Source organism: Camelina sativa, chromosome 19 (genome assembly GCF_030686135.1).
Source record: "Camelina sativa cultivar CO46 ecotype springtype chromosome 19, ASM3068613v1".
In the NCBI taxonomy this organism is placed as follows: Eukaryota; Viridiplantae; Streptophyta; class Magnoliopsida; order Brassicales; family Brassicaceae; genus Camelina; species Camelina sativa.
The window spans coordinates 9165872-9186849 of record NC_141898.1 but is presented as its reverse complement, the minus strand read 5'-3'; the positions used below and the strand labels follow the sequence as shown (position 1 = coordinate 9186849).

At 35.5% G+C, this 20978-nt stretch overlaps 5 protein-coding genes and 1 pseudogene across 5 annotated transcripts; 4 read left to right on the top strand and 2 right to left on the bottom strand.

Annotated features, from left to right (window-relative positions):
• Window positions 1–397: 397 nt before the first annotated feature.
• On the bottom strand, window positions 398–509 carry LOC109130810 (uncharacterized). The gene is given in 2 exon segments (XM_087501024.1): window positions 398–452; window positions 454–509. Coding segments are annotated over 2 exon segments (111 nt in total).
• A 1520-nt stretch (window positions 510–2029) lies between these two features.
• LOC109130949 (uncharacterized) lies at window positions 2030–2548 on the top strand. The gene has a single exon (XM_019241103.2). It carries the CDS (start codon window positions 2184–2186, stop codon window positions 2364–2366), a length of 183 nt encoding a protein of 60 aa, XP_019096648.1. The 5' UTR covers window positions 2030–2183; the 3' UTR covers window positions 2367–2548.
• A 769-nt stretch (window positions 2549–3317) lies between these two features.
• Window positions 3318–4322, bottom strand: LOC109130809 (methyl jasmonate esterase 1-like; annotated as a pseudogene).
• Window positions 4323–4678: 356 nt separating this feature from the next.
• On the top strand, window positions 4679–7986 carry LOC104765770 (Leucine-rich repeat (LRR) family protein). The gene has a single exon (XM_010489530.3). It carries the CDS (start codon window positions 5063–5065, stop codon window positions 7811–7813), a length of 2751 nt encoding a protein of 916 aa, XP_010487832.2. The 5' UTR covers window positions 4679–5062; the 3' UTR covers window positions 7814–7986.
• Window positions 7987–9647: 1661 nt separating this feature from the next.
• Window positions 9648–11660, top strand: LOC104765769 (protein LATERAL BRANCHING OXIDOREDUCTASE 1-like). The gene is made up of 3 exons (XM_010489529.3): window positions 9648–10331; window positions 10850–11177; window positions 11279–11660. Exons 1-3 carry the CDS (start codon window positions 9871–9873, stop codon window positions 11537–11539), a joined length of 1050 nt encoding a protein of 349 aa, XP_010487831.2. The 5' UTR covers window positions 9648–9870; the 3' UTR covers window positions 11540–11660.
• Window positions 11661–15171: 3511 nt separating this feature from the next.
• LOC104765768 (protein LATERAL BRANCHING OXIDOREDUCTASE 1) lies at window positions 15172–17151 on the top strand. Its single transcript, XM_010489528.3, has 3 exons — window positions 15172–16019; window positions 16233–16560; window positions 16663–17151. Exons 1-3 carry the CDS (start codon window positions 15559–15561, stop codon window positions 16921–16923), a joined length of 1050 nt encoding a protein of 349 aa, XP_010487830.2. The 5' UTR covers window positions 15172–15558; the 3' UTR covers window positions 16924–17151.
• The last annotated feature ends 3827 nt before the right edge of the window (window positions 17152–20978 follow it).

The window sequence follows — 20978 nt, the reverse complement described above, 5'->3', positions numbered from 1 at the left end:
ATTAGGGGAGTAAGTGGATAAGACTGAATCATAAAAGAAGATGTGGTCGTTAAAGGTCGCCATGCATCATAAGATTTGCTTACGTTTCCGTAATCTTTAACTTATTAAGACTTTACGAGAGTTTTTTTTTTTTTTTTTCTTATTTTTTTTCTTTTGGATTTATGTCAAGTTATTGGAATATGAAATCATGTTACATGCAATATAACACGCCTATCCAAGTTACTAAACAAACATTGTTACTAATTTGACGATCATATCCCTAACCACTTAAAGAAAAAAAAAACCTCCAAGTATATGTAATTCCCACTTTCTTTGATAAAGCCAAGTAGATGTCAGAATCTCATTACGAGATTCTATATATTCTCTATTGGTTACTTTACAATATTGTCTTTTGTACTCAAATTTTTTTAAAAATCACACCACTAGACAGAACATAAACTTTGATCTTAAAATAAAAAAGTAGGAGAGACTTCAACAACCACGACGAAGGCACGTGGCATAATTTCCATGGGCTCTTAGAACATATGGTTAGCTAATTTTTGTGTTTTGTTTAATTAAGCTTTGATAAGCTTAAGGTTAAAGAAAGAATGGTTGAGATGCTACTTGCAAGTCGCAACAAAATTATGCAGTGCATCTCAATTATGCATTTTGTTGGGTTTGGTGCTACGTCCCGATCACTCTACTGATTTTCATTTTAATCCCAAAAATCAAGTAGAATTAGATATTCACCCCATCCTTTACATATTTTTTATTAATACCCATAAGTTTCTTATTATTTAACTTTTACTGGTCACCTTTTTTTGTTTATTGGTTTAAGTTTTAGTCAAGGTTGTTCTAGCTAAATCCATAAAAGAAGTCGACTAAGAGTGAAATTAATCGTTATAATTATTTTAAATAATCTGATTGAGTTTTTCTTTTTGGGTCAGTCTCATTTATTTTGGTTTTGTATCAGATTGAATATGAATTATAAGGAAGATCAAAAGAAATTGTTTAGCAATAAGCCATATTTGCAAATATCGCAAATATCGCAAATATGGTGACATCTAGATTCGACTTTATGCAATAAACAACCATCAATCATTCGAGAATAAAGAGTAATTAATAATCATTATCTCATGCACTTTATGATCAACACTTTTTGATTTTTTATATTGAGAATCATTTGACTCCTCATTATAAAGTGATCAACTTACATCATCTGATGTATATGTATGTATATATTAACGCAGATCTTAGTCAGCCTTACACTGCGAAGGGGGAACATATGAATCAACAAGTAATATATCCACGTTATTTAATCAAAATATTTTTATTAAAATTTCAATAAAAAACAACATCAATTGTCATGTTGTCTTTCGTGTCCTATTGGTGCAAATTTTTCATCCTCATCCATTCAACCAGACCGTGTTTATGATATAGCTAAGATAGATCATTTAATTTCCTAAAACATATTTATATGTACAACAATTAACATATGTTTCCACGTGGATTATAGACACGAATACGTTATAAATTCTTTATATAATTCGCATATTTAAATAATAATAAATCAAAAAACATTTCTAAAAAAGATATTTAATTTTCAATTATTAGTTTTTTTTTTAATTTGGTGTAGTTTAGCTAAACTTTGATACGTATATCCTGGTTTTAGACTTTTAGTTACTATTTTGAATATTGATCCAATTTAAATAACTTACTCCTAGACTCCTAGTTTAAGTCGTACGTAGAACCTTTCTTTGCATGCTCGGATCTACGATAAACACACTTTATACATACATATACACACACATGCGACGTTAGACATATATTTACGCATATGTATTTAAGTAAACGACCCCAAAATATATTGGCTCTTTGTAAAAACCAAAGGACAACAAAAGGAAGCATCTTCCGAGAAATAATTGGTAACGAATGAAATGCCACATGGCTTATCAACCAACCAATTATTAAATTTATCAATAATCCAATACATACAATTTTATATGGATTGATGTCCCTTGGTGTCTGTCTGTATAAATATAACTCTGCCTTTTGCAAGTTAAGACTCACAAAGACAAAGATCAGTTCTCAAGACGCGGCAAACAGATAACATAAAGAAGACCTCAAAAGTGCATAACACTAACCAAAGGCAACAAAAAAAGAAAATTCTTGTTTTTCCTCTTCTACAAATCAAGAACAACAATATGGTGTCTCAAAAGCTGGAGATTTGCATCGAATTGGTGAAAATTGCTGTTGTTTTCGTCACCACCGTGGCTGAAACAGTAGAAGAAGCTTTTCGTAAGCCTCAACCGTCGCTTCCAGCAGTTCACGATGGTCGTCGGAATAATTACGCCGCTGTTCCCATTCCTCTTGTTGGATTCATGTAATGAGCTTTTTTGTTTGGACGTTCTTTTCTTTTCTTTTTCTTTTTGGTTTTGGCCTCGTTAAAAGTTAGTAGTTCTCTTGCCTAGCTTGTGGCGTTTTGGATGCTGTTGATTTGTGTATAAAGTATAACCAAAAAAGATCATGAAGAGTTTACAGATTAATCAAATCGTCAACGTTTCTATAATTTTTGTGTGTTTATTAACTGCTAGTTTTAACTTTCTTCAAGATCCATTGAAGATAATTAAATCACATCTTTAAAAAGTTTGCAACTGCAAAACTCTATATTCGTTACTTTTTGTAAAAAAAATCATCATCTATTACATAATAAGAAGGATATCACTTTTTATGTGGATCGAAACTAACCAATACTGAGAATCGTGAGGTGTGAATTATGTTAATTGGTTTATAATTAACAAATCATGTGTTGAACTCTTAAAACTGGATTTGATGTTCTTGAAACGAACTCAAGTAATATGTAACCATGTACAAAGTTCACCAAAGCTAAATTGGGAAAGTATATTCGCTTTCAATGGACACTTAAAACAAAAAAAAAAACCACATCAACGCAACAACTTTGGTTTCATTTAGTTTTCTTTGGGATAAAAAGGGAGTATTTTTTTATATATTTATTAAATTTGGATCTATGAGATTTTATACTTCTCAGGGTCCATAATCGCATGCTAATTATAGTGGTCAACTACTTGGTTTTGTAGTTTGATTAGTTTTGTGACGCAATTTAGTAGTAGTAGCTAAAGTTGAAAAAGTCAAACCTACTGCAGAGTAATGGGTTGTAGTTGTATACAAAAATAAAAAAAATATACAAAGTGGCTCGTGAAACATATGAATAGAATTGTTCAACCATCTAATTTAAAAAAAACTTGGAAATCAGCTTCTTCTTTTCTTTTCATTTAGATCGATCGACTTGGAAATCAGCTTTGGACTTGCAAAACATGTTTTGTTCATAACACAATGTTGAAATATATATATACTATATATATATATTTTTTTTCAAGAAAACTTCTGAGCCAAAGACAAAAGACAGGCACCAAGATCTAATGGCATATAAATCATGCCATATGGTCAGATTTCTGGATATACTCCACGTAGTTAGGAGGGTTATTCTTGATCATCCAGAGCTGAAAGTCTTTCACCAGTGACTTGTCAAATACCCGATTTACCGACCCGAATCGCTCGGGAGTGAGCACAAGACTTGTGTCTATCTCTACGTTGTTGAATAACCTTTGTGGCCGTCTCAATAACACAGCCAATTCCACGTCCTACAAAATTATACATGGCTTAAGCACAAGACTTTTGTATTTTTCAATTAAATATAAGAAATTGGAAGTGTTTTTACCTCTTTAGGACTAAGATCATACATGGTTAATGAAAGAAAAGTGGGCTCCAATGGAAAGTGTTGGAGGTTTACTAGGCCCATCTCCAAATACAATCTTCAAGTCCAAATACCAACTTACAAAAAGTTTTAGAGTTTTTATTGAAGAAGAGAAAATCAAAACTTGTCGACGAGAAAAAAATAGAGAAAATCAAAAGAAGCCATTATGAACCTTATCATGGATATCTCATATCTCCATGGCCTTGGAAAGTTGGAAACAGCAAGCCCGCTCGAACTATGTGCCACGAGAATCACCTTCTCATCCTCACCTAGACTCTCCATTAGTCCCATCCAACGGACCAATATACTCCACGAACGACCATAGAGTCTCAGCCTGTCGTAGATCAATCCCGGACGTTGCTAAGTCGACCGCAGTTACATTATGGCCTTGTGATTTCAAGACTGGTATAAGTTTATACCAACACCAAGCCCCATGAACCAACAAAAAAGGCTTGGCCTGTTGGCCATGTTGTGGTGGCCGTGACGTGGCGGATATAGGGCGGTAGTATAGGCTGATCAATATAACAAGAGTTGAGGTTAAGTATTTGTTTGTTTTGTTATTCACCATTTTTATTTTCACGCTATTGCGAGATTCTGATGAACGAATGTGGCCAATTATTTAGTAGAACCAAAAAATGAGGTGTTGACCCATTGAACAATTCTAATGTTAATGTTACAAAATATTATTCAGTCATTCTTAAAAAGGGATTATAAAAACAGATATAGCGTACTAGATAATATATTTTTCATTAATTTAATCCTTGGAAATTTTCTTGTATTACTACCAGTACTAATAAAGAATATTTCTTAACAAAAACAAAACTCAACAATTTATTTGGTTAGTTTACTTTTTCCTATTTTGAATTGAAACAGTTTCCATCATGCTGACAACAGAAAAATATCCAACTGTATCAACAATTTTTATGAAATAAAGTTTTTATTTATTTTCATGTTTCCAAGAGAGTTCAAAACGCAAACGTCAAATAAAATACATGTTCACAACACTAACAAAGACTTTTTTTTTTACTTTTTCTAGACTGTAAAAAACATCGGTCGTCCAGATTTCAATATGGTAAAACAAAAACAAAACTTGTAAAGACGTTGTCAACGACCATTTATTCTATATTAGCTACAATAGTTTGCTATTTTCGTATCCTTAAATCGTTAAGTCTATATAAACTTTGTTTCCCCCAAAATAGCAAAACAATCCAATGGTTTCTGTTTGTCTTTGTTTCATTATAGGCTTCCTCTCCACAACATTCATCTATTAAGCAAGCCATAGAACCGTTTCCAAGGTTTTTCATCACCATGACCGGAAGAACAATGGAGAAGCCTTTAGGCTGCTTCCTTCTCCTCTTCTTCTTCATCATTTCCGTTTTCTTCTATTCCGCGGCGGCCCTCACCGATGAGGAAGCTTCGTTTCTCACAAGACGCCAACTTTTGGCATTATCAGAAAACGGAGATCTTCCCGACGACATGGAGTACGAAGTCGATTTAGACCTCAAGTTCGATAATAACCGGCTGAAAAGGGCTTACATTGCCCTCCAAGCTTGGAAAAAGGCAATATACTCCGATCCATTTAACACTGCGGCTAATTGGGTTGGTCCAAACGTGTGTTCTTACAAAGGAGTTTTCTGTGCACCAGCGCTCGATGACCCGAGCGTAATGGTTGTGGCGGGTATTGACCTTAATCATGCGGATATAGCTGGATACTTGCCGCCTGAGCTAGGTTTATTGACCGATGTCGCCTTGTTTCACGTTAATTCCAACAGGTTTTGCGGAGTTATTCCGAAAAGCTTTTCGAAACTAACGTTGATGTACGAGTTTGATGTCAGCAACAACCGTTTCGTTGGTTCGTTTCCAACGGTTGCTCTTTCTTGGCCGTCTTTGAAGTTCCTTGACATTAGATACAATGATTTTGAAGGGAAATTGCCGCCAGAGATCTTCGATAAAGATCTCGACGCCATATTCTTGAACAACAATAGATTCGAGTCGACCATCCCAGAGACAATTGGTAAATCAACAGCTTCCGTGGTCACATTTGCACACAACAAATTCAGCGGTTGCATCCCAAAAACCATCGGCCAGATGAAGAACCTCAACGAGATTGTGTTTATTGGGAACAACTTAAGTGGTTGTTTCCCTAACGAAATAGGTTCGTTGAACAGTGTGACCGTGTTTGATGCTAGCAGCAATGGGTTCGTTGGAAGTTTACCATCGACCTTGTCGGGCTTAGCCAACGTGGAACAAATGGATTTCTCGTACAATAAGCTCACCGGATTTGTCACAGACAGTATCTGCACGTTGCCCAAATTGTCGAACTTCACATTTTCTTACAATTTTTTCAATGGAGAGGCTCAAAGTTGTGTGCCTGGGTCGAGCCAAGAGAAACAATTTGATGACACGAGCAATTGCTTACAGAATAGACCAAAACAGAAGTCGGCTAAAGAATGTTTACCGGTGGTTAGTCGTCCTGTGGATTGCAGTAAAGACAAGTGTGCCGGTGGTGGTGGTGGAGGTGGCGGTGGCTCAAACCCATCACCAAAGCCAACACCAAAAACACCAGAGCCAAAGCCAACACCAAAAACACCAGAGCCTGAGCCAAAGCCAACACCAACACCAAAAACACCAGAGCCTAAACAAGAAATTAACCCACCAAAATTAGAAGAGCCAACTAAGCCAAAACCAGAAGAATCTCCGAAACCACAACAGCGTAGTCCAAAGCCTGAGACACCATCACATGAGCCTTCTAAACCAAAGCAACCTAAGCCAGAGACACCAAAACAGGAATCTCCAAAACCAGAACCACCAAAACATGAATCACCAAAACCAGAGCAGCCAAAACCCAAGCCTGAGTCACCCAAACAAGAGTCACCTAAGCAAGAGCCACCAAAACCAGAAGAATCCCCCGAACCGGAACCTCCTAAATCGGAGACGCCAAAACAAGAGGAGTCACCTAAGCCTGAACCACCAAAGACAGAGACACCAAAAATGGCGTCACCTCCAGTGGAACCACCGGTAACAGATGATCCTTACGATGCATCTCCTATTAAAAAACGTCGTCCTCAACCACCGTCTACAGAAGAGACGCCTTCGCCACAATCTCCACCAGTACACTCTCCGCCACCGCCACCGGTATTTTCACCTCCGCCTCCAGTGCATTCTCCTCCACCACCAGTTTACTCACCGCCGCCACCTCCGGTATACTCTCCTCCACCTCCACCAGTCCATTCACCCCCACCGCCAGTCCACTCACCGCCTCCGCCCGTCCATTCACCACCGCCACCACCGGTCCACTCTCCTCCTCCCCCAGTTCACTCTCCTCCTCCTCCAGTTCACTCTCCTCCTCCCCCAGTCCATTCTCCGCCACCACCAGTACACTCTCCTCCTCCACCGGTCCACTCTCCGCCGCCGCCACCTCCAGTTTTCTCTCCACCACCGCCTGCCCCAATCTACTCTCCTCCTCCGCCACCACCGGTCCACTCACCGCCTCCGCCCGTTTATTCTCCCCCACCACCACCAGTCCACTCACCGCCACCACCGGTGCACTCACCGCCTCCTCCGGTTCACTCACCGCCTCCTCCAGTTCACTCTCCACCGCCACCGTCACCTATTTACTCTCCTCCTCCCCCAGTTTTCTCGCCACCACCAAAACCAGTAACGCCTCTACCACCGGCATCATCGCCAACAGAAAACGCGCCAACACCTTCATCAGAAACGGAAGAAGACTCATCACCGGTTCAAGCTCCGACTCCAGACTCTGAGGACATCGAAGCACCATCAGAATCAGACTATTCACCAGTGTTCAAGTCAAGTCCGGCTCCAGCACCAATCTCCGAGCCAAATCACTCCCCGGCTCCAATTTCACAACCAGAAGTTGAAGCACCAGAACAATCGGTCTCCACCCCTTCGTCATCGCCACCGTCTTCAAATCCATCAACAGATGTAACTGCACCACCATCGGAAGACAACGACGGCGGCGATGATAATTTCATCCTCCCACCGAACATTGGATTCCAATACGCATCGCCACCACCGCCGATGTTCCCAGGCTACTAAACCAAACTTTTTTAATATTTACATTTTGGTCCAACATTTTTCCAGTTTAACCCAATTTGTAACAGACGAAAAAATGATAAGCAAAAAATCTACATTTATTTATTATAATTTGACCATTTGTAATCTAATCTGTAAGTAGATGAATTTTTAGAAAGTGAATATTATTTACAAAATGAATCGTTAACATATAAATGCCAAAACCAACCTAACTATTTGTCAAACGCTTTTTTATACATAAAGTTCAACACTCTGAAAATAACAACTTGAACTTTGTTAAAATTCAAATTTGCTACCTAAACTATATATAATGTTATCAATTTCAACATATGTTCGAACAGCGTTAAATCAGAGTTTAACGATATTGAATCAGACGATCTGTGGCATCCACATAGCACTGGGAATGATCAAAACTAAGTTGTTTTGGTCATTTGTAGGTGTGTTGTGGCAATAAACAAAGCGTTTGATAAAAAATAGGGTGTTGGAGTCCGTTTTCGGGTGTGTTGTGAGACTTAATTTTTATCCATTTCTTGCTCCAAAATACCCAAAAATGACCAAAACGACGTAGTTTTGGTAAGTCCCAGCGCTACGTTGATGTCAGGGACCGTCTGACTCAATATCATTAAACTCTGATTTAACACTTCGAACAGAGGTTGAAATTAACAATATTTTATATAGTTTAGATAGCAAATTTGAATTTTAATACAGTTCAGATTGTTATTTGCAAGGTGCTGAAGTTTAGGTATAAAAAAGCGTTTGGCAAATAGTTGGGGCTGATTTTAGCATTTTTCTCTTCTATGTTTATAGTGTAAATTCATCACATTCAGAGCCGTTCCGGAGCAGAAGCCCAACAAGCAGCTGCTTTAAACAGCAGATTATATAAATTATTTAGAGGGCATCAGTTTAAGAAATATTTAGTAGTGTAGTGGTTATGTATTTTTTTTTCTCACATTGGGGGTTCGAGTCCTACTGGATACCATCTCTTTATCTTAGTTCAATATTTGTTAATTTTTCTTCTTATCTCAATTATGTCTTATTTTATCTAAGTTTTAAAAATTAAAGATTATAAATTATATTGAAAGTGATGATAAACTGTTATTTTCTGTTGATGTTTTGATTTGAATTTTTTGTTTCTATGTTTGGTTTCTCATTTTAAAATCTAGTTATTCTAATTTTTTGGATTCTATTTTCTTTCTTTTTCAATTCTTGTTAAGAAACTCATTTTCAAAAATAATATATTGTTTTCTTTTGTGTAAATTTTTTTGTAGGCATCTTATTTTGCTTTAGGCATTACATTACAATGAACCGGCTCTGATCACATTCTTTGTGTTAATTTCTCTCAAAGCTTTATTCTTTCTTGTTTAATATGTCCAAACTCCAAAATATTAATATTTATTCATATATTTCCACTTGAAAATGAATTTCACAGCTTAGAAAAAAACTTCAATTAAAATGAAAAGATTTTAGATTATTTAGCCGTTTGGTTAATGTCTTTGATTTATCTTTCGTTTCTCTAGAGCATACCTAGTTTTTTTTTTTGTTTTTTTTTGTTTTTTTTTTTAATTATTATGGTCTTTATTGGCAACTATCCTATTTTTCAACTTTCAGTTTTACAGCTCAATCATCATCAAACTGATTAATATTTAAAACCCTTTTTGGCTTCTGCCAAAATTATAGTAATAAAGAGTTGTGTTCAACTAGTAAACAATACATTATTGATTTAGTCCAGCTTTCAAGATTGATTTACTATTATCCTAATTAATACAGAGTGATTTAATATATTTTTCGATTAAAGTGTTAATTACTTCATGATCCGATGAGAGATCCTCTGACCGATAGATTCAACGAGAAAAAAAAAATAGAAGTTTTAGTAGTAGTATCTTACTATCATTAACAAAAACAGTACGCATAAAAACAAAACAAAATTGATTTATATATCCTGAATTTTTCTTTTGTACTTCTAGAAAAGTAGTGGTATATATTTAGCAACATTTTGGTTGAAGAGTACACATCATAAAGCTCTTTTAAACTTAGCATCAAAACTTTTCGTACTTGTAATAATGGAGGATCTTGATCCAACTTACATCCAAGCACCAGAACATAGATCTGATTCGAATTTCATCCCTAACCAACCCGAAGAAATACCCGTGATCGATCTCTCGCGCCTCGACGACCACGACGATGTCCAAAACGTCATCTCAGAGATCGGTGACGCCTGTGAGAAATGGGGTTTTTTTCAGGTGATCAATCACGGTGTGCCTTGCGACACAAGGCAACGGGTGGAGAAGACTGTGAAGACGTTTTTCGATTTGCCTATGGAAGAGAAGATAAAGGTTAAGAGAGATGAGGTGAATCCAGTAGGGTATCACGATGGAGAACACACTAAGAACGTTAGAGATTGGAAAGAAGTTTTCGATATTTATTTCAAAGATCCAATGGTTATTCCTTCTTCCACTGATCCTGAAGATGAAGGTTTAAGGCTTGTTTACAACAAGCGGCCTCAGTTTCCTTCTGATTTCAGGTAATATTTTAATTAGGTAGTTTCGTTGCTGTTTATGAGAAACAACGAACCGGATCCGGTTTAATGAAATTTTAAATTTAGTTCTCTAAACTGTGAAATCACTGAAATCTATAGATATTTGACCTTAAAACAAGAACTGAGTATAGTCATGAGTTTGTTAACATCATATGGGCTATAGCATAAGAATATATAAATAAGATACAGTCGTCGCTGACACTTCCAATTAATTTTTCTGTATGTAAAATTACTTTACTTTTCCTTCTTATATTTTAGTTTTCTCAAATTTATTTATAAAAATAGAAACTTAAAACCAAAATAATCAGAACCTTATCACATGTTTTACCAAATCTATTGGTGGAGTCACGTGAATCCTATCCTCTCAACGCTGCATCCACCACTGTATATGACACCTTACAAACTTCTATATATACATAGCATACAAAAAGATTCGATGAAATGATTTTCTATTTTTATTATTCAGTTATGTGAGCTATGTTTTTGTTCTGTTTTATTATTAGGGAAACATGTGAAGAATATGCAAGACACGCTGAAAAATTAGCGTTGAAGGTCTTAGAACTCATATCATTAAGCTTAGGCTTACCGAAAGAGCGTTTTCACTATTACTTCAAAGAACAAATGAGTTTTTTAAGGATAAATCGTTATCCACCATGTCCAAGACCTGATCTAGCTTTAGGTGTTGGTCACCACAAAGACGCAGACGTAATAAGTGTATTGGCTCAAGATGAAGTTGGAGGATTACAAGTTAGTCGTAGATCGGATGGTGTTTGGTTTCCCATTAGACCCGTCCCTAATGCTCTTGTCATCAATATAGGCAACTGTATGGAGGTAATATATATAACCTTGAAATTATGTCATACTACACAGCATTACAATATTCTTTCATAGTTAATGCGTACTGTATTATATAATAAAAAATGATAATGTAGATATGGACGAATGATAAGTATTGGAGCGCAGAGCATAGAGTGGTGGTGAACACAACAAGAGAGAGATACTCCATACCATTCTTCTTGTTGCCTTCACACGATGTGGAAGTGAAGCCATTAGAAGAGCTTGTGAGTCTTGAAAACCCTCCAAGGTACAAAGGCTATAAATGGGGTAAGTTCTACGTAAGTAGGAACAGAAGCGATTTCCGAAAACTGGAAACCAAAAACATCCAAATTGATGACTTCAAAGTTGTGACATGATAGACAGTATATATATGTGTCGATGTTCTTACAATCTTACCTTTTACCAATCATATTAATCAAATAATGTGTGTGGGCCAAAATTTGTGTCATAACCAATAAATTCGTTAACTTTTGTGTATTGGAGAAGTGGCAAGATTTGTAGGTGATTGAGTTTTTAGTTATTTACTAGAATAGTACCCGCGCTATGCCGCGGGATTATTTTTTTATTTTATTTTAGTTGTATTTTTTTGTGTTTTGTTTTTTTTTTCCGATTTCATAATATAATATATGTTGTTAGAAATCAAATTTCATAAGTTCTTAATAATTTTAATAGTAATTTTGTTATTATAATTTATATTATCTTAGGATATTTGAGTTTTTGATTTCATAAATTTAATTTTTGAATATATTTATAATTTTACTACCTTAAGAAATAAGTTTAGGGATTTCAAACCCTTAGTTCTTGATTTGTTTCTCATTTACAAACCCTCTTGAACAAATAGAATTCATGATGCTTTGGTATATAATTTTAGGCTATTTTTTGCTTTAAAACTAATGTGATTCTATCATACAAAACATTTGTAAAATATGATATTAATGATGATGGAAATATAAAAGAGATTATAATGATGGAGATCATTTCTTTTTTACAATCGAACACAATGTTTTGTATTTATTTTAGATAATTTTAGTATACTTCAATATTAATGTGCAGTCCAATTAATATTACTTTTGATATCAATAATCTTCAGCCACACTTAATCAGATAAATCAAATTGAATAAATCTCTAACTCCACCAAATCCCGAATAAGATAGTATAAACGACAATGAAGAAGAAGAAATCGAGCGTCGTTTCTCTCTTTAGTTTTGTCCACGTAAGAGTACAAAAAGCTGATGTGTATTAATTATTTTAATTTAATTGGGTATTCATTTTAACTGATGTGTTAGTGTCTGCTTCAATACAAAAGCTAATGTGTCATGCTCTGGTGAAAAACATACAACTTTTATTGTATTGATTGATTAAAGCAATAATTTCATCATTATCCTCATCCATTGTTAAAACTTAAAAACATAGACTTTTCTATAATAGGTGTTGTTCAGTGTTGTGGTCCAATACTGTGATATGGAAATTGTGTTTCTTTTAGGTTTTGTGAACGTAAGACGATAATTATAGAACTGTGATTCTAACGTCTAAAAGAAACTATGGTATGTCTAATTAACTAACTAATGGTGCTGGTTAGTGGTTTAAAAGTTCACCTCATAAGTTGAAAAGATCGAAGTTTACATATTTCTATTTTTTTACGTAACTATTCACATATTCCAACTATATATATATTTTATTATTTTTAAATAAAAGATTTGAGAAAAATTTAGAACATAATATAAAACATTTGTTTTTGAACTTCAAAAGATTACATATGATTTGGAAGCATATATATGACTATTTTATAACAAAACATCACACACCTCTCTCTAACTGAGTTTGATTCCCTATTATAAATATGTTATCAAATTACTACTAATAATTTACTATTATGTAAAAATACTAATAATTAGTGTAAAAAGGTGTATTTATGTGTGTTTACTTAAGCATCACGTTGGGTCCAAAAAACTACTGAAAAAATAATTTTATTTACTAAAAAAATTAGTTTTTTTTTTAATTAGAAAATCTGAAGTATTAAAAATATAGGATGAAGTGTATTAATAAAATATTTTAATTGGAAAGAAAAGAAACTGATATGTAAACTCTAAAATTCACCAAAATATTGATGTGTCATGCTCCCGTGAAAAACCTTCAAATTTTATTGTATTGATTCGTGCATAATGAACCGCTAAAACCAACTAATTTAACAACATTATTATGCAAAAAACGGTCGAAATATTATATAATTAATTTACGGCCACAAGCACAAGCTAGCTCTGCTTGTATTCTTAGCTGGCTCTAGATCCAGGGATTAGTGAGGTTCAAAAATTAATGTGTTTAATCATTTTCTATGGGTTCGAATTTCACAGGAAACAAAAATTACATTTATGTGAAAATTTTGAATTTGGATCTAGACTCAAAAAAAATACTTAGTAATCGAGTAACATCCAATTTTCTTACACTTTAACATTAGTCAAAAAGCAATTCGAACTCGAATAAACCATATGGTGATCTTTCGGAAAATAGTTCACTATGTAACACTTCTATGCATTTATACAAGGACTGATTGGATCAGCCATAGTGTTTATCATTAAAAAAAAAAAGGAAAAAGTTTGGTGCTACGTCTCATCGATCACTTACTTTTATTTTCATTTCAATTCTATGAACTAAGCGAAATTAGACATTATCCTTATTTGCCATGTGTTTTTCTATGACTGAGAGGGCTTCTCAGCAAGACACATGGTGTTAATGAAAAACTTATCTCATTTTTCTTCATGCTTTATTATTATTTTTATTATTTAAATTATGAGATATCAATTAAAATTTATTTAATTTAAAGAAGTGATTTACGATTTCAGCACCACTCATAAGATTACGTCCAGATTCTATTTAAAATTGGCTTGTGGTCCTGTCCTGACCACCTAATTATCGTTTCAAATTGTATTACTCTGTGTTCTAACTTTAGATATTGTTATGCATGCTTAGTTGATATACTTCTGTTTCAATAAAACCCAACATTGCACCAAAAACAACTTTATTAAGTTAAAGAAATTCTTCAGGCGAATTTGCTGCAAGACCCTAACAAATCATTTGCATCAAAATCGTTTCAGCCTTTCAGGTGAATTTCTCACATCTGGAAAATTACTCTATGTAATTAAATGACTAGTATTGGACCACCAAATGTAACTAAGTGACCTCTTTCGATCTGTTTCGTTTATATGTGAGAAATTCGAATTTGGATTTTATGTAAGTGACTAGTGGACCACCAAATGTAATTATATAATTGTGGACCTCTTTCGATATGTTCATTGTTCACATCTGCGAAAATCAAATTCAAATCCAAATAGGTTTATAGCTATATATAGCTATGCTCCAAAAGTTGAGTCTTAATCTAAATCTACGTTAAGCAAAGCTTTGATAAGATTCGATCGTGACTGATTATTTATATTAATACGTATTCCTCAGCTAACCAATATAAATTGGATAACTTTTGTGTGTTGGAAGTGGCAAGATTTGTAGGTGATTGAGCTTTTTTTTTCTTTCTTTTAATTTCTCTCATGTATTGGCAAAAATAAAAATAAAAGATGATTTATTCGTGCATAATGAACCACTAAAACAAACAATTTTAATTGATAGGTAGCTGCCAATATATTAACGAAGATCGTAGTCAGCCTTACACTATGAAGCGGAACATATATATATATATATATATATATATATATGAATTAACAAGTAATGTATCCACCCCACGTAAGTTAATAAAAAATATAAACATAGATTTAGTCAAAATTCAATTAAAAGAGGAAAAAAAACAACATCAAATTGTCATATTGTCTTCGTGTATTGGTGCAATGTTTTCATCCGCATCCATTCAATCTAACCCACATGAGTTAGATATAGTAACGAATACGTTACAATTTTCTTTATATGATTTGCAAATTATAAAAATATATCAAATTATAGACCGCAAACAAAAACGTTTCTAGGAAAAGATTTTTAACTTTCGATTATCAGTTTGATTTTTTATTTCGCTACGTACTAAATCGTTCATAGATAATATTTTGAAATTTTGATTCAGTTTATATATTATTACTAACTTACTATTTTTACGCACGTACAGCCTTTGTTTGCATGGTCGAATATACGATAAATACACGTTTTTTATATATATAATATATATATACACCTACATCCCGATGTATGTAAAGAAACAAGCCCGAAGCTCTTTGTAAACCCAAAGGACAACAAAACGAAGCATATTCCGATGGTAGCAAATAATATGTCAAACGGTCTATCTGTATAAATAGAACTCTCGGTTTTGCAAGTAAGGGACATCCAAACACAGCATAAAGCTCTTTTCACTTAGGCTCAAAACTTTTATTGCTTGTAACAATGAAGGATCTTGATCCAACTTACATCCAAGCACCAGAGCATAGAAGAGATTCGAATTTCATCCCTAACCAACCCGAAGAAATACGTGTGATTGATCTCTCGCGCCTCGATGATCCCGAAGATATCCAAAACGTTATCGCAGAGATCGGTGACGCCTGTGAGAAATGGGGATTTTTTCAGGTCATTAATCATGGTGTGCCTTTGGACGCAAGACAACGTGTGGAGAAGACTGTGAAGACGTTTTTCGATTTGCCAAGGGAAGAAAAAATAAAGGTGAAGAGAGACGAGGTGAATCAAGTAGGGTATCACGATGGTGAACACACGACAAACGTTAAAGATTGGAAAGAAGTGTTCGATATGTATTTCAAAAACCCAGTGGTTATTCCTTCTTCCACTGATCCTGAAGACGAAGGTATAAGGCTTGTTTACAACAAGTGGCCTCAGTTTCCTTCTGATTTAAGGTAACTTCTTTTAACCAGAATAATCACAACCTCATGTTTACCAAATCAATTGGATTCCAATGAATCCTATCCTCCCAAGTCCCAACGCTGCATCCACCACTCTATATAACAAGTTTATAACTTACACAAGATTCGATGAAATGATTTTTTTATATTATTCAGTTATGTAAACTAATTTATTTCTCTTTTTTTTGTTCTATTTTTTTTCATTAGGGAAGCATGTGAAGAATATGCAAGACACGCTGAGAAATTAGCGTTCAAGCTCTTAGAACTAATTTCATTAAGCTTAGGCTTACCAAAAGAGCGTTTTCGTGATTACTTCAAAGAACAAATGAGCTTTTTCAGGATAAATCGTTATCCACCATGTCCAAGACCTGACCTAGCTTTAGGTGTTGGTCACCACAAAGACCCAGACGTGTTAGGTTTACTGGCTCAAGATGAGGTTGGAGGATTACAAGTGCGTCGTAGATCGGACGGTGTTTGGTTTCCCATTAGACCCGTCCCTAATGCTCTTGTCATCAATTTAGGCAACTGTATGGAGGTAATTTATATCCTTGATATTATGTCATATTATACACAACATTACGAGATTCTAGCTATCATAACTAATGAGTATTACTATATAATAAAAATGATAACATAGCTATGGACGAATGATAAGTATTGGAGCGCAGAGCATAGAGTGGTGGTGAACACAACAAGAGAGAGATATTCCATACCATTCTTCTTGTTGCCTTCACATGATGTGGAAGTGAAGCCATTAGAAGAGCTTGTGAGTCCTAAAAACCCTCCAAGGTACAAAGGCTATAAATGGGGTAAGTTCTACGCCAGTAGAAACAGAAGCAATTTTCAAAACCAGGATATCGAAACTCTCCAAGTCGATGACTTGAAAATTGTGACATAAATGGACTATGTGTCAATGTTTTTATCGTTACCAATCATATTAATCAAATAATGTGTGTGAGTGTGGATTTGTGTTAGAACCAATAAATTGTATAACTTCTGTGTACTGGAAGTGCCAAGATTTGTATGTGATTGAATTTCGTTTTCCTTCTCATGTATTGGCAAAAAGAAAAAGAAGAGAGATGTTTTATTCCTGCATAATAAACCGCTAAAAAAAGTTATTTTAAAAGAAGGTTTTTTTCTTCGACGTTCTACGTCAGTAGGAACAAAAGCGATTTTGGAAAATTAGAAACCGAAAACATCCAAATCGATGACTTCAAAGTAGTAACATAATAGACATGTATTATATGTGTCGATGTTCTTATCTTTTACCAATCATATTAATCAAGTAATGTGTGTGGGCCTAAATTTGTGTCAGAAGTCAGAACCAATAAATTCGTTTAGGTGATTGAGTTTGTTTTTGGTGGTAGACCATCTCCATTAATTCCTCATTTTATTATAAGTGTTTTAAAAAAATATTAATTTTAAATTTATTTTACGATAAATCAATACAATAAAAGATGAAGGTGTTTCTCTTTAGAGCTTGACACCTCAGCTTCAATATTAAACCAAGTGTTGACACTTCAATAAAAATAAACAACCAAGAAAATTATAACAATTAATACACATAAGCTTAAAAAACTGTCACGCTGTACGCACTCCAAATCCTTTGCTTTTAAACTCTCTCTTATCTTTGTTCAATTTTAAGCTCCAAAATCGATTTCGAATCGCCGTCGATTATCACCGTGATTTAGCAACGGTTTTCTCATTCGACTGTTACTTCTCTTCCACTATCCACCATTGGGTGACTCGATTTCGAAACTTTAGCCAGAAATCTCTATAGTAGATCTCTCTCTTATGCATATTTGGGCTTTTGCATTTGATCATCCGATGATTTCTTATGGCAGTTGACCTTTGATTATTTTCATATATGCATATCTCAGTCTAATGCTTTTTTTAATTCATCTTCTGCTTTCTAATTCAATTTCAATGCATAATTTTTTCGTACTTTCTTCTTCGATGAGAATCGAATCACATCGTCGGTTCTTGATTTATTTTGGGCTGACCATGATATAATTTGAGTTGCCACTTCACAAAATTTGATTAGTTGGTCAGTATTTTTTGTCATCTATAATTGGCTAATCTAATTTTTAGGAAACTTTGGGATGCTTTGACCGGAGATGTCCTGCATTCTTTTGAGCACAAGCATATTGTTCGAACTTGCGCCTTCTCCCAGGTATATAAACAACTTCTTTGCTTGTTTAAGATTTTTCTGACATAAGATTCATTAGACTGTGTTGTACTGGTCTTGCTATACATGTATCCGTTCATTGTTCTTTTGTTATGCTTTAAGGTTTGTATTATGTAAAAATCATGTAAGGACATGATTATGCTCTGACATGGTTCTTTCTTCAAGATACGCAATTTCTAATCACGAGAGGATTTGAGAAAAAAATTCGTGTCTTCGACTTGAATCGCTTCGATGGCACCTCCTACAACAATTGATAAATCTCTTGGTTCTATTAGAACAGTAACATGGCTTCACGGTGACCAAACAATATTAACTTTCTTGCACTGATATTGGTGGTGTCATGTATAAAGTATATATCTCATTAAGAAAAAAAAACATTCATGGTTGCATACCTAGAGAAAAACTCATTCTTTCTTCTCTTGAACAGGTTGTCGGACGTGAGGACTGGTAAAAACATTGACTGTTGATTCTTTTTGTTGATGGTTGATCTCAACTTTGTCACTGTCCATCTGCAATTTCATCCTCTACTCATCAGTTTATCTTGGTAATTTCTCTAATTCCCTAAAACATATATCAGTTTTGTTTTTTTTTTTGTTTTACCAAATTGAAAAAGAGTAATAAGAGAGGGTGGATTTGGTCAGAAGAAGAATCTCAACTGCTTCACGCGTAATTGCATGAGCATATTGATACTAAGATTTTTGTGTGTCTATTCTAGCAGGTTCAATTAACCTTATGCAATTAGGTGTACCCTCCTCAGCAGCACCAACAAGGTCAACAAAAACCTTTTGTGCCTTACAATCAGGGATTCGTACCCAAACAACAAATCCAGCAAGGTTACAAAGCTCCCTCAGGACCACCTCCAGGATTCCGCCCTCCACAAGTTCCGCCTACACAAGCTCTTGACCAAGAAATGAAGCAAATGATGCAACAAATTCTTCAGGGTCAAGCTAGCGGTTCTATGGATACTGCTAAGAAGTTTGCTGACCTTAGTCAGAAGATGGAATGTTCCTACAATGATTTGAACGTCAAATTCGAAGCTCTGAATTCGAAGATAAGGTACATGGAAGGCCAATCCGCTTCTACTTCTGCACTAAAGCCTGGCCAATTCCCAGGAAAGGCTGTTCAGAACCCCAAGGAGTTAGCCAATGCCATTACACTGAGAAGTGGGAAAACATTGCCTCCCAGGCAAGGAGTACCAGACGTCACTGAGGACAGTGAGGAATTAGATGGGGAGGATTTTGTTCAGGTTGAGGCTCAGATAGAGAACCCAGTCGAAGCAGTCAAGGACCCGGTTGAACCAGTGAAGAAGTCCGAACCTGAAGCTGTTAAGGAACATGTTGTTTATGAAGACAAGCCTCCTCTACCATTCCCAGTGAGGTTCAAAAAGCAGCTTACTGAGAAGTACAAAGCCTTGTTCGAAAAGCAAGTCAAGGAGATTGAGTTGAGGATGCCATTGCTGGGTGCATTCGCACTTGTTCCTCACTACCAGAAATTCCTCAAGGACTTAGTGATGGAGAGATCAAAAGAAGTTCAAGGCATGGTGGTACTAAGTCTTAAGTGCAGTGCAATCATCCAGAAGAAGATTGTACCCAAGAAGCTCAAAGATCCTGGATCATTCACTCTACCTTGCCACTCTCTGTTGCTACGAGGTTGGGTTTTACAAGGTTCAAGGGTTGCGACATCTTTCTCATCCTTGCAGACAGATCAGTGAGACTTCCAAATGGTATTTTAGAAGACTTACCCGTCAGGATCAGAGACGTGGAAGTGCCAACCGACTTTGTGGTTCTGGAGATGGATGAAGAACCAAAAGATCCTTTGATCTCTCCATAGACAGTTCATGGCGACTGCTGGAGCCATCATTGATGTCAGAAATGGCAAAATTGATCTTAATCTGGGCGACAACTTCATCATGAAGTTTGACATCAAGGATACTTTGAAGAAGCCAACAATAGGAGGACAAATCTTCTACATTGAAGAGATGGATAAGTTGGCTGATGAGTTGTTGGAGGAACTAGCTGAAGATGACCATCTCAAAACTGCTTTGACCAAGAATGGAGAAGAAGGGTTCCTGCATGAGGAGACCACTTGTTACAAGAATCTGCTAGACTCCCACAGAGAAACGGATGGACCATAGGAATTCGAGCAGCTATCTGACGCAGAGGAGGTATGTACAGTTGAGACAGAGAGTTCACAACATGATATCTCTGACTCGGTCGACGTCATGACCCGACTCGAGACACCGACGTCCCGCTCGATCGAGTAGCACCCCTCCCACTCGACCGTGACCATTCCAAACTCCCATGCTGACGACTGGTCGGAACTGAAAGCTCCAAAGGTAGAACTCAAAACTCTCCCTTCTGGGCTTAGATACGTTTTTCTAGGAACCAATTCTACTTATCCTATCATAGTGAATGCTAGGTTGAGTGATGATGAATTGGGGTTGCTGGTAACTGAGCTTAAGAAGTATATAAAGGCTATAGGTTATTCCTTAGATGATATCAAGGGAATCTCACCTAGTCTTTGCACATATAGGATCAATCTTGAAAATGAGTCTTATGCTAGCATTGAACCTCAAAGGAGATTGAATCCTAACCTGAAGGAAGTAGTAAAGAAAGAAATCTTAAAACTGCTTGATGCTGGAGTTATCTATCCTATCTCAGATAGTACTTGGGTATCTCCAGTGCACTGTGTACCTAAGAAGGGAGGCATAACCGTGATCAAAAATGAAAAGAATCAGTTAATCCCAACTAGGAACATCACAGGAC

Bases quoted from the DNA above. Each gene is read 5' to 3' on its own strand.
- LOC109130949 (XM_019241103.2), top strand. From the start codon at position 2,184: ATGGTGTCTCAAAAGCTGGAGATTTGCATCGAATTGGTGAAAATTGCT.
- LOC104765769 (XM_010489529.3), top strand. From the start codon at position 9,871: ATGGAGGATCTTGATCCAACTTACATCCAAGCACCAGAACATAGATCT. The intron at 10,332-10,849 runs GTAATATTTTAA...TTTTATTATTAG, and splicing joins CAGTTTCCTTCTGATTTCAG to GGAAACATGTGAAGAATATG. The intron at 11,178-11,278 runs GTAATATATATA...ATGATAATGTAG, and splicing joins ATATAGGCAACTGTATGGAG to ATATGGACGAATGATAAGTA.
- LOC104765770 (XM_010489530.3), top strand. From the start codon at position 5,063: ATGACCGGAAGAACAATGGAGAAGCCTTTAGGCTGCTTCCTTCTCCTC.
- LOC104765768 (XM_010489528.3), top strand. From the start codon at position 15,559: ATGAAGGATCTTGATCCAACTTACATCCAAGCACCAGAGCATAGAAGA. The intron at 16,020-16,232 runs GTAACTTCTTTT...TTTTTTCATTAG, and splicing joins CAGTTTCCTTCTGATTTAAG to GGAAGCATGTGAAGAATATG. The intron at 16,561-16,662 runs GTAATTTATATC...ATGATAACATAG, and splicing joins ATTTAGGCAACTGTATGGAG to CTATGGACGAATGATAAGTA.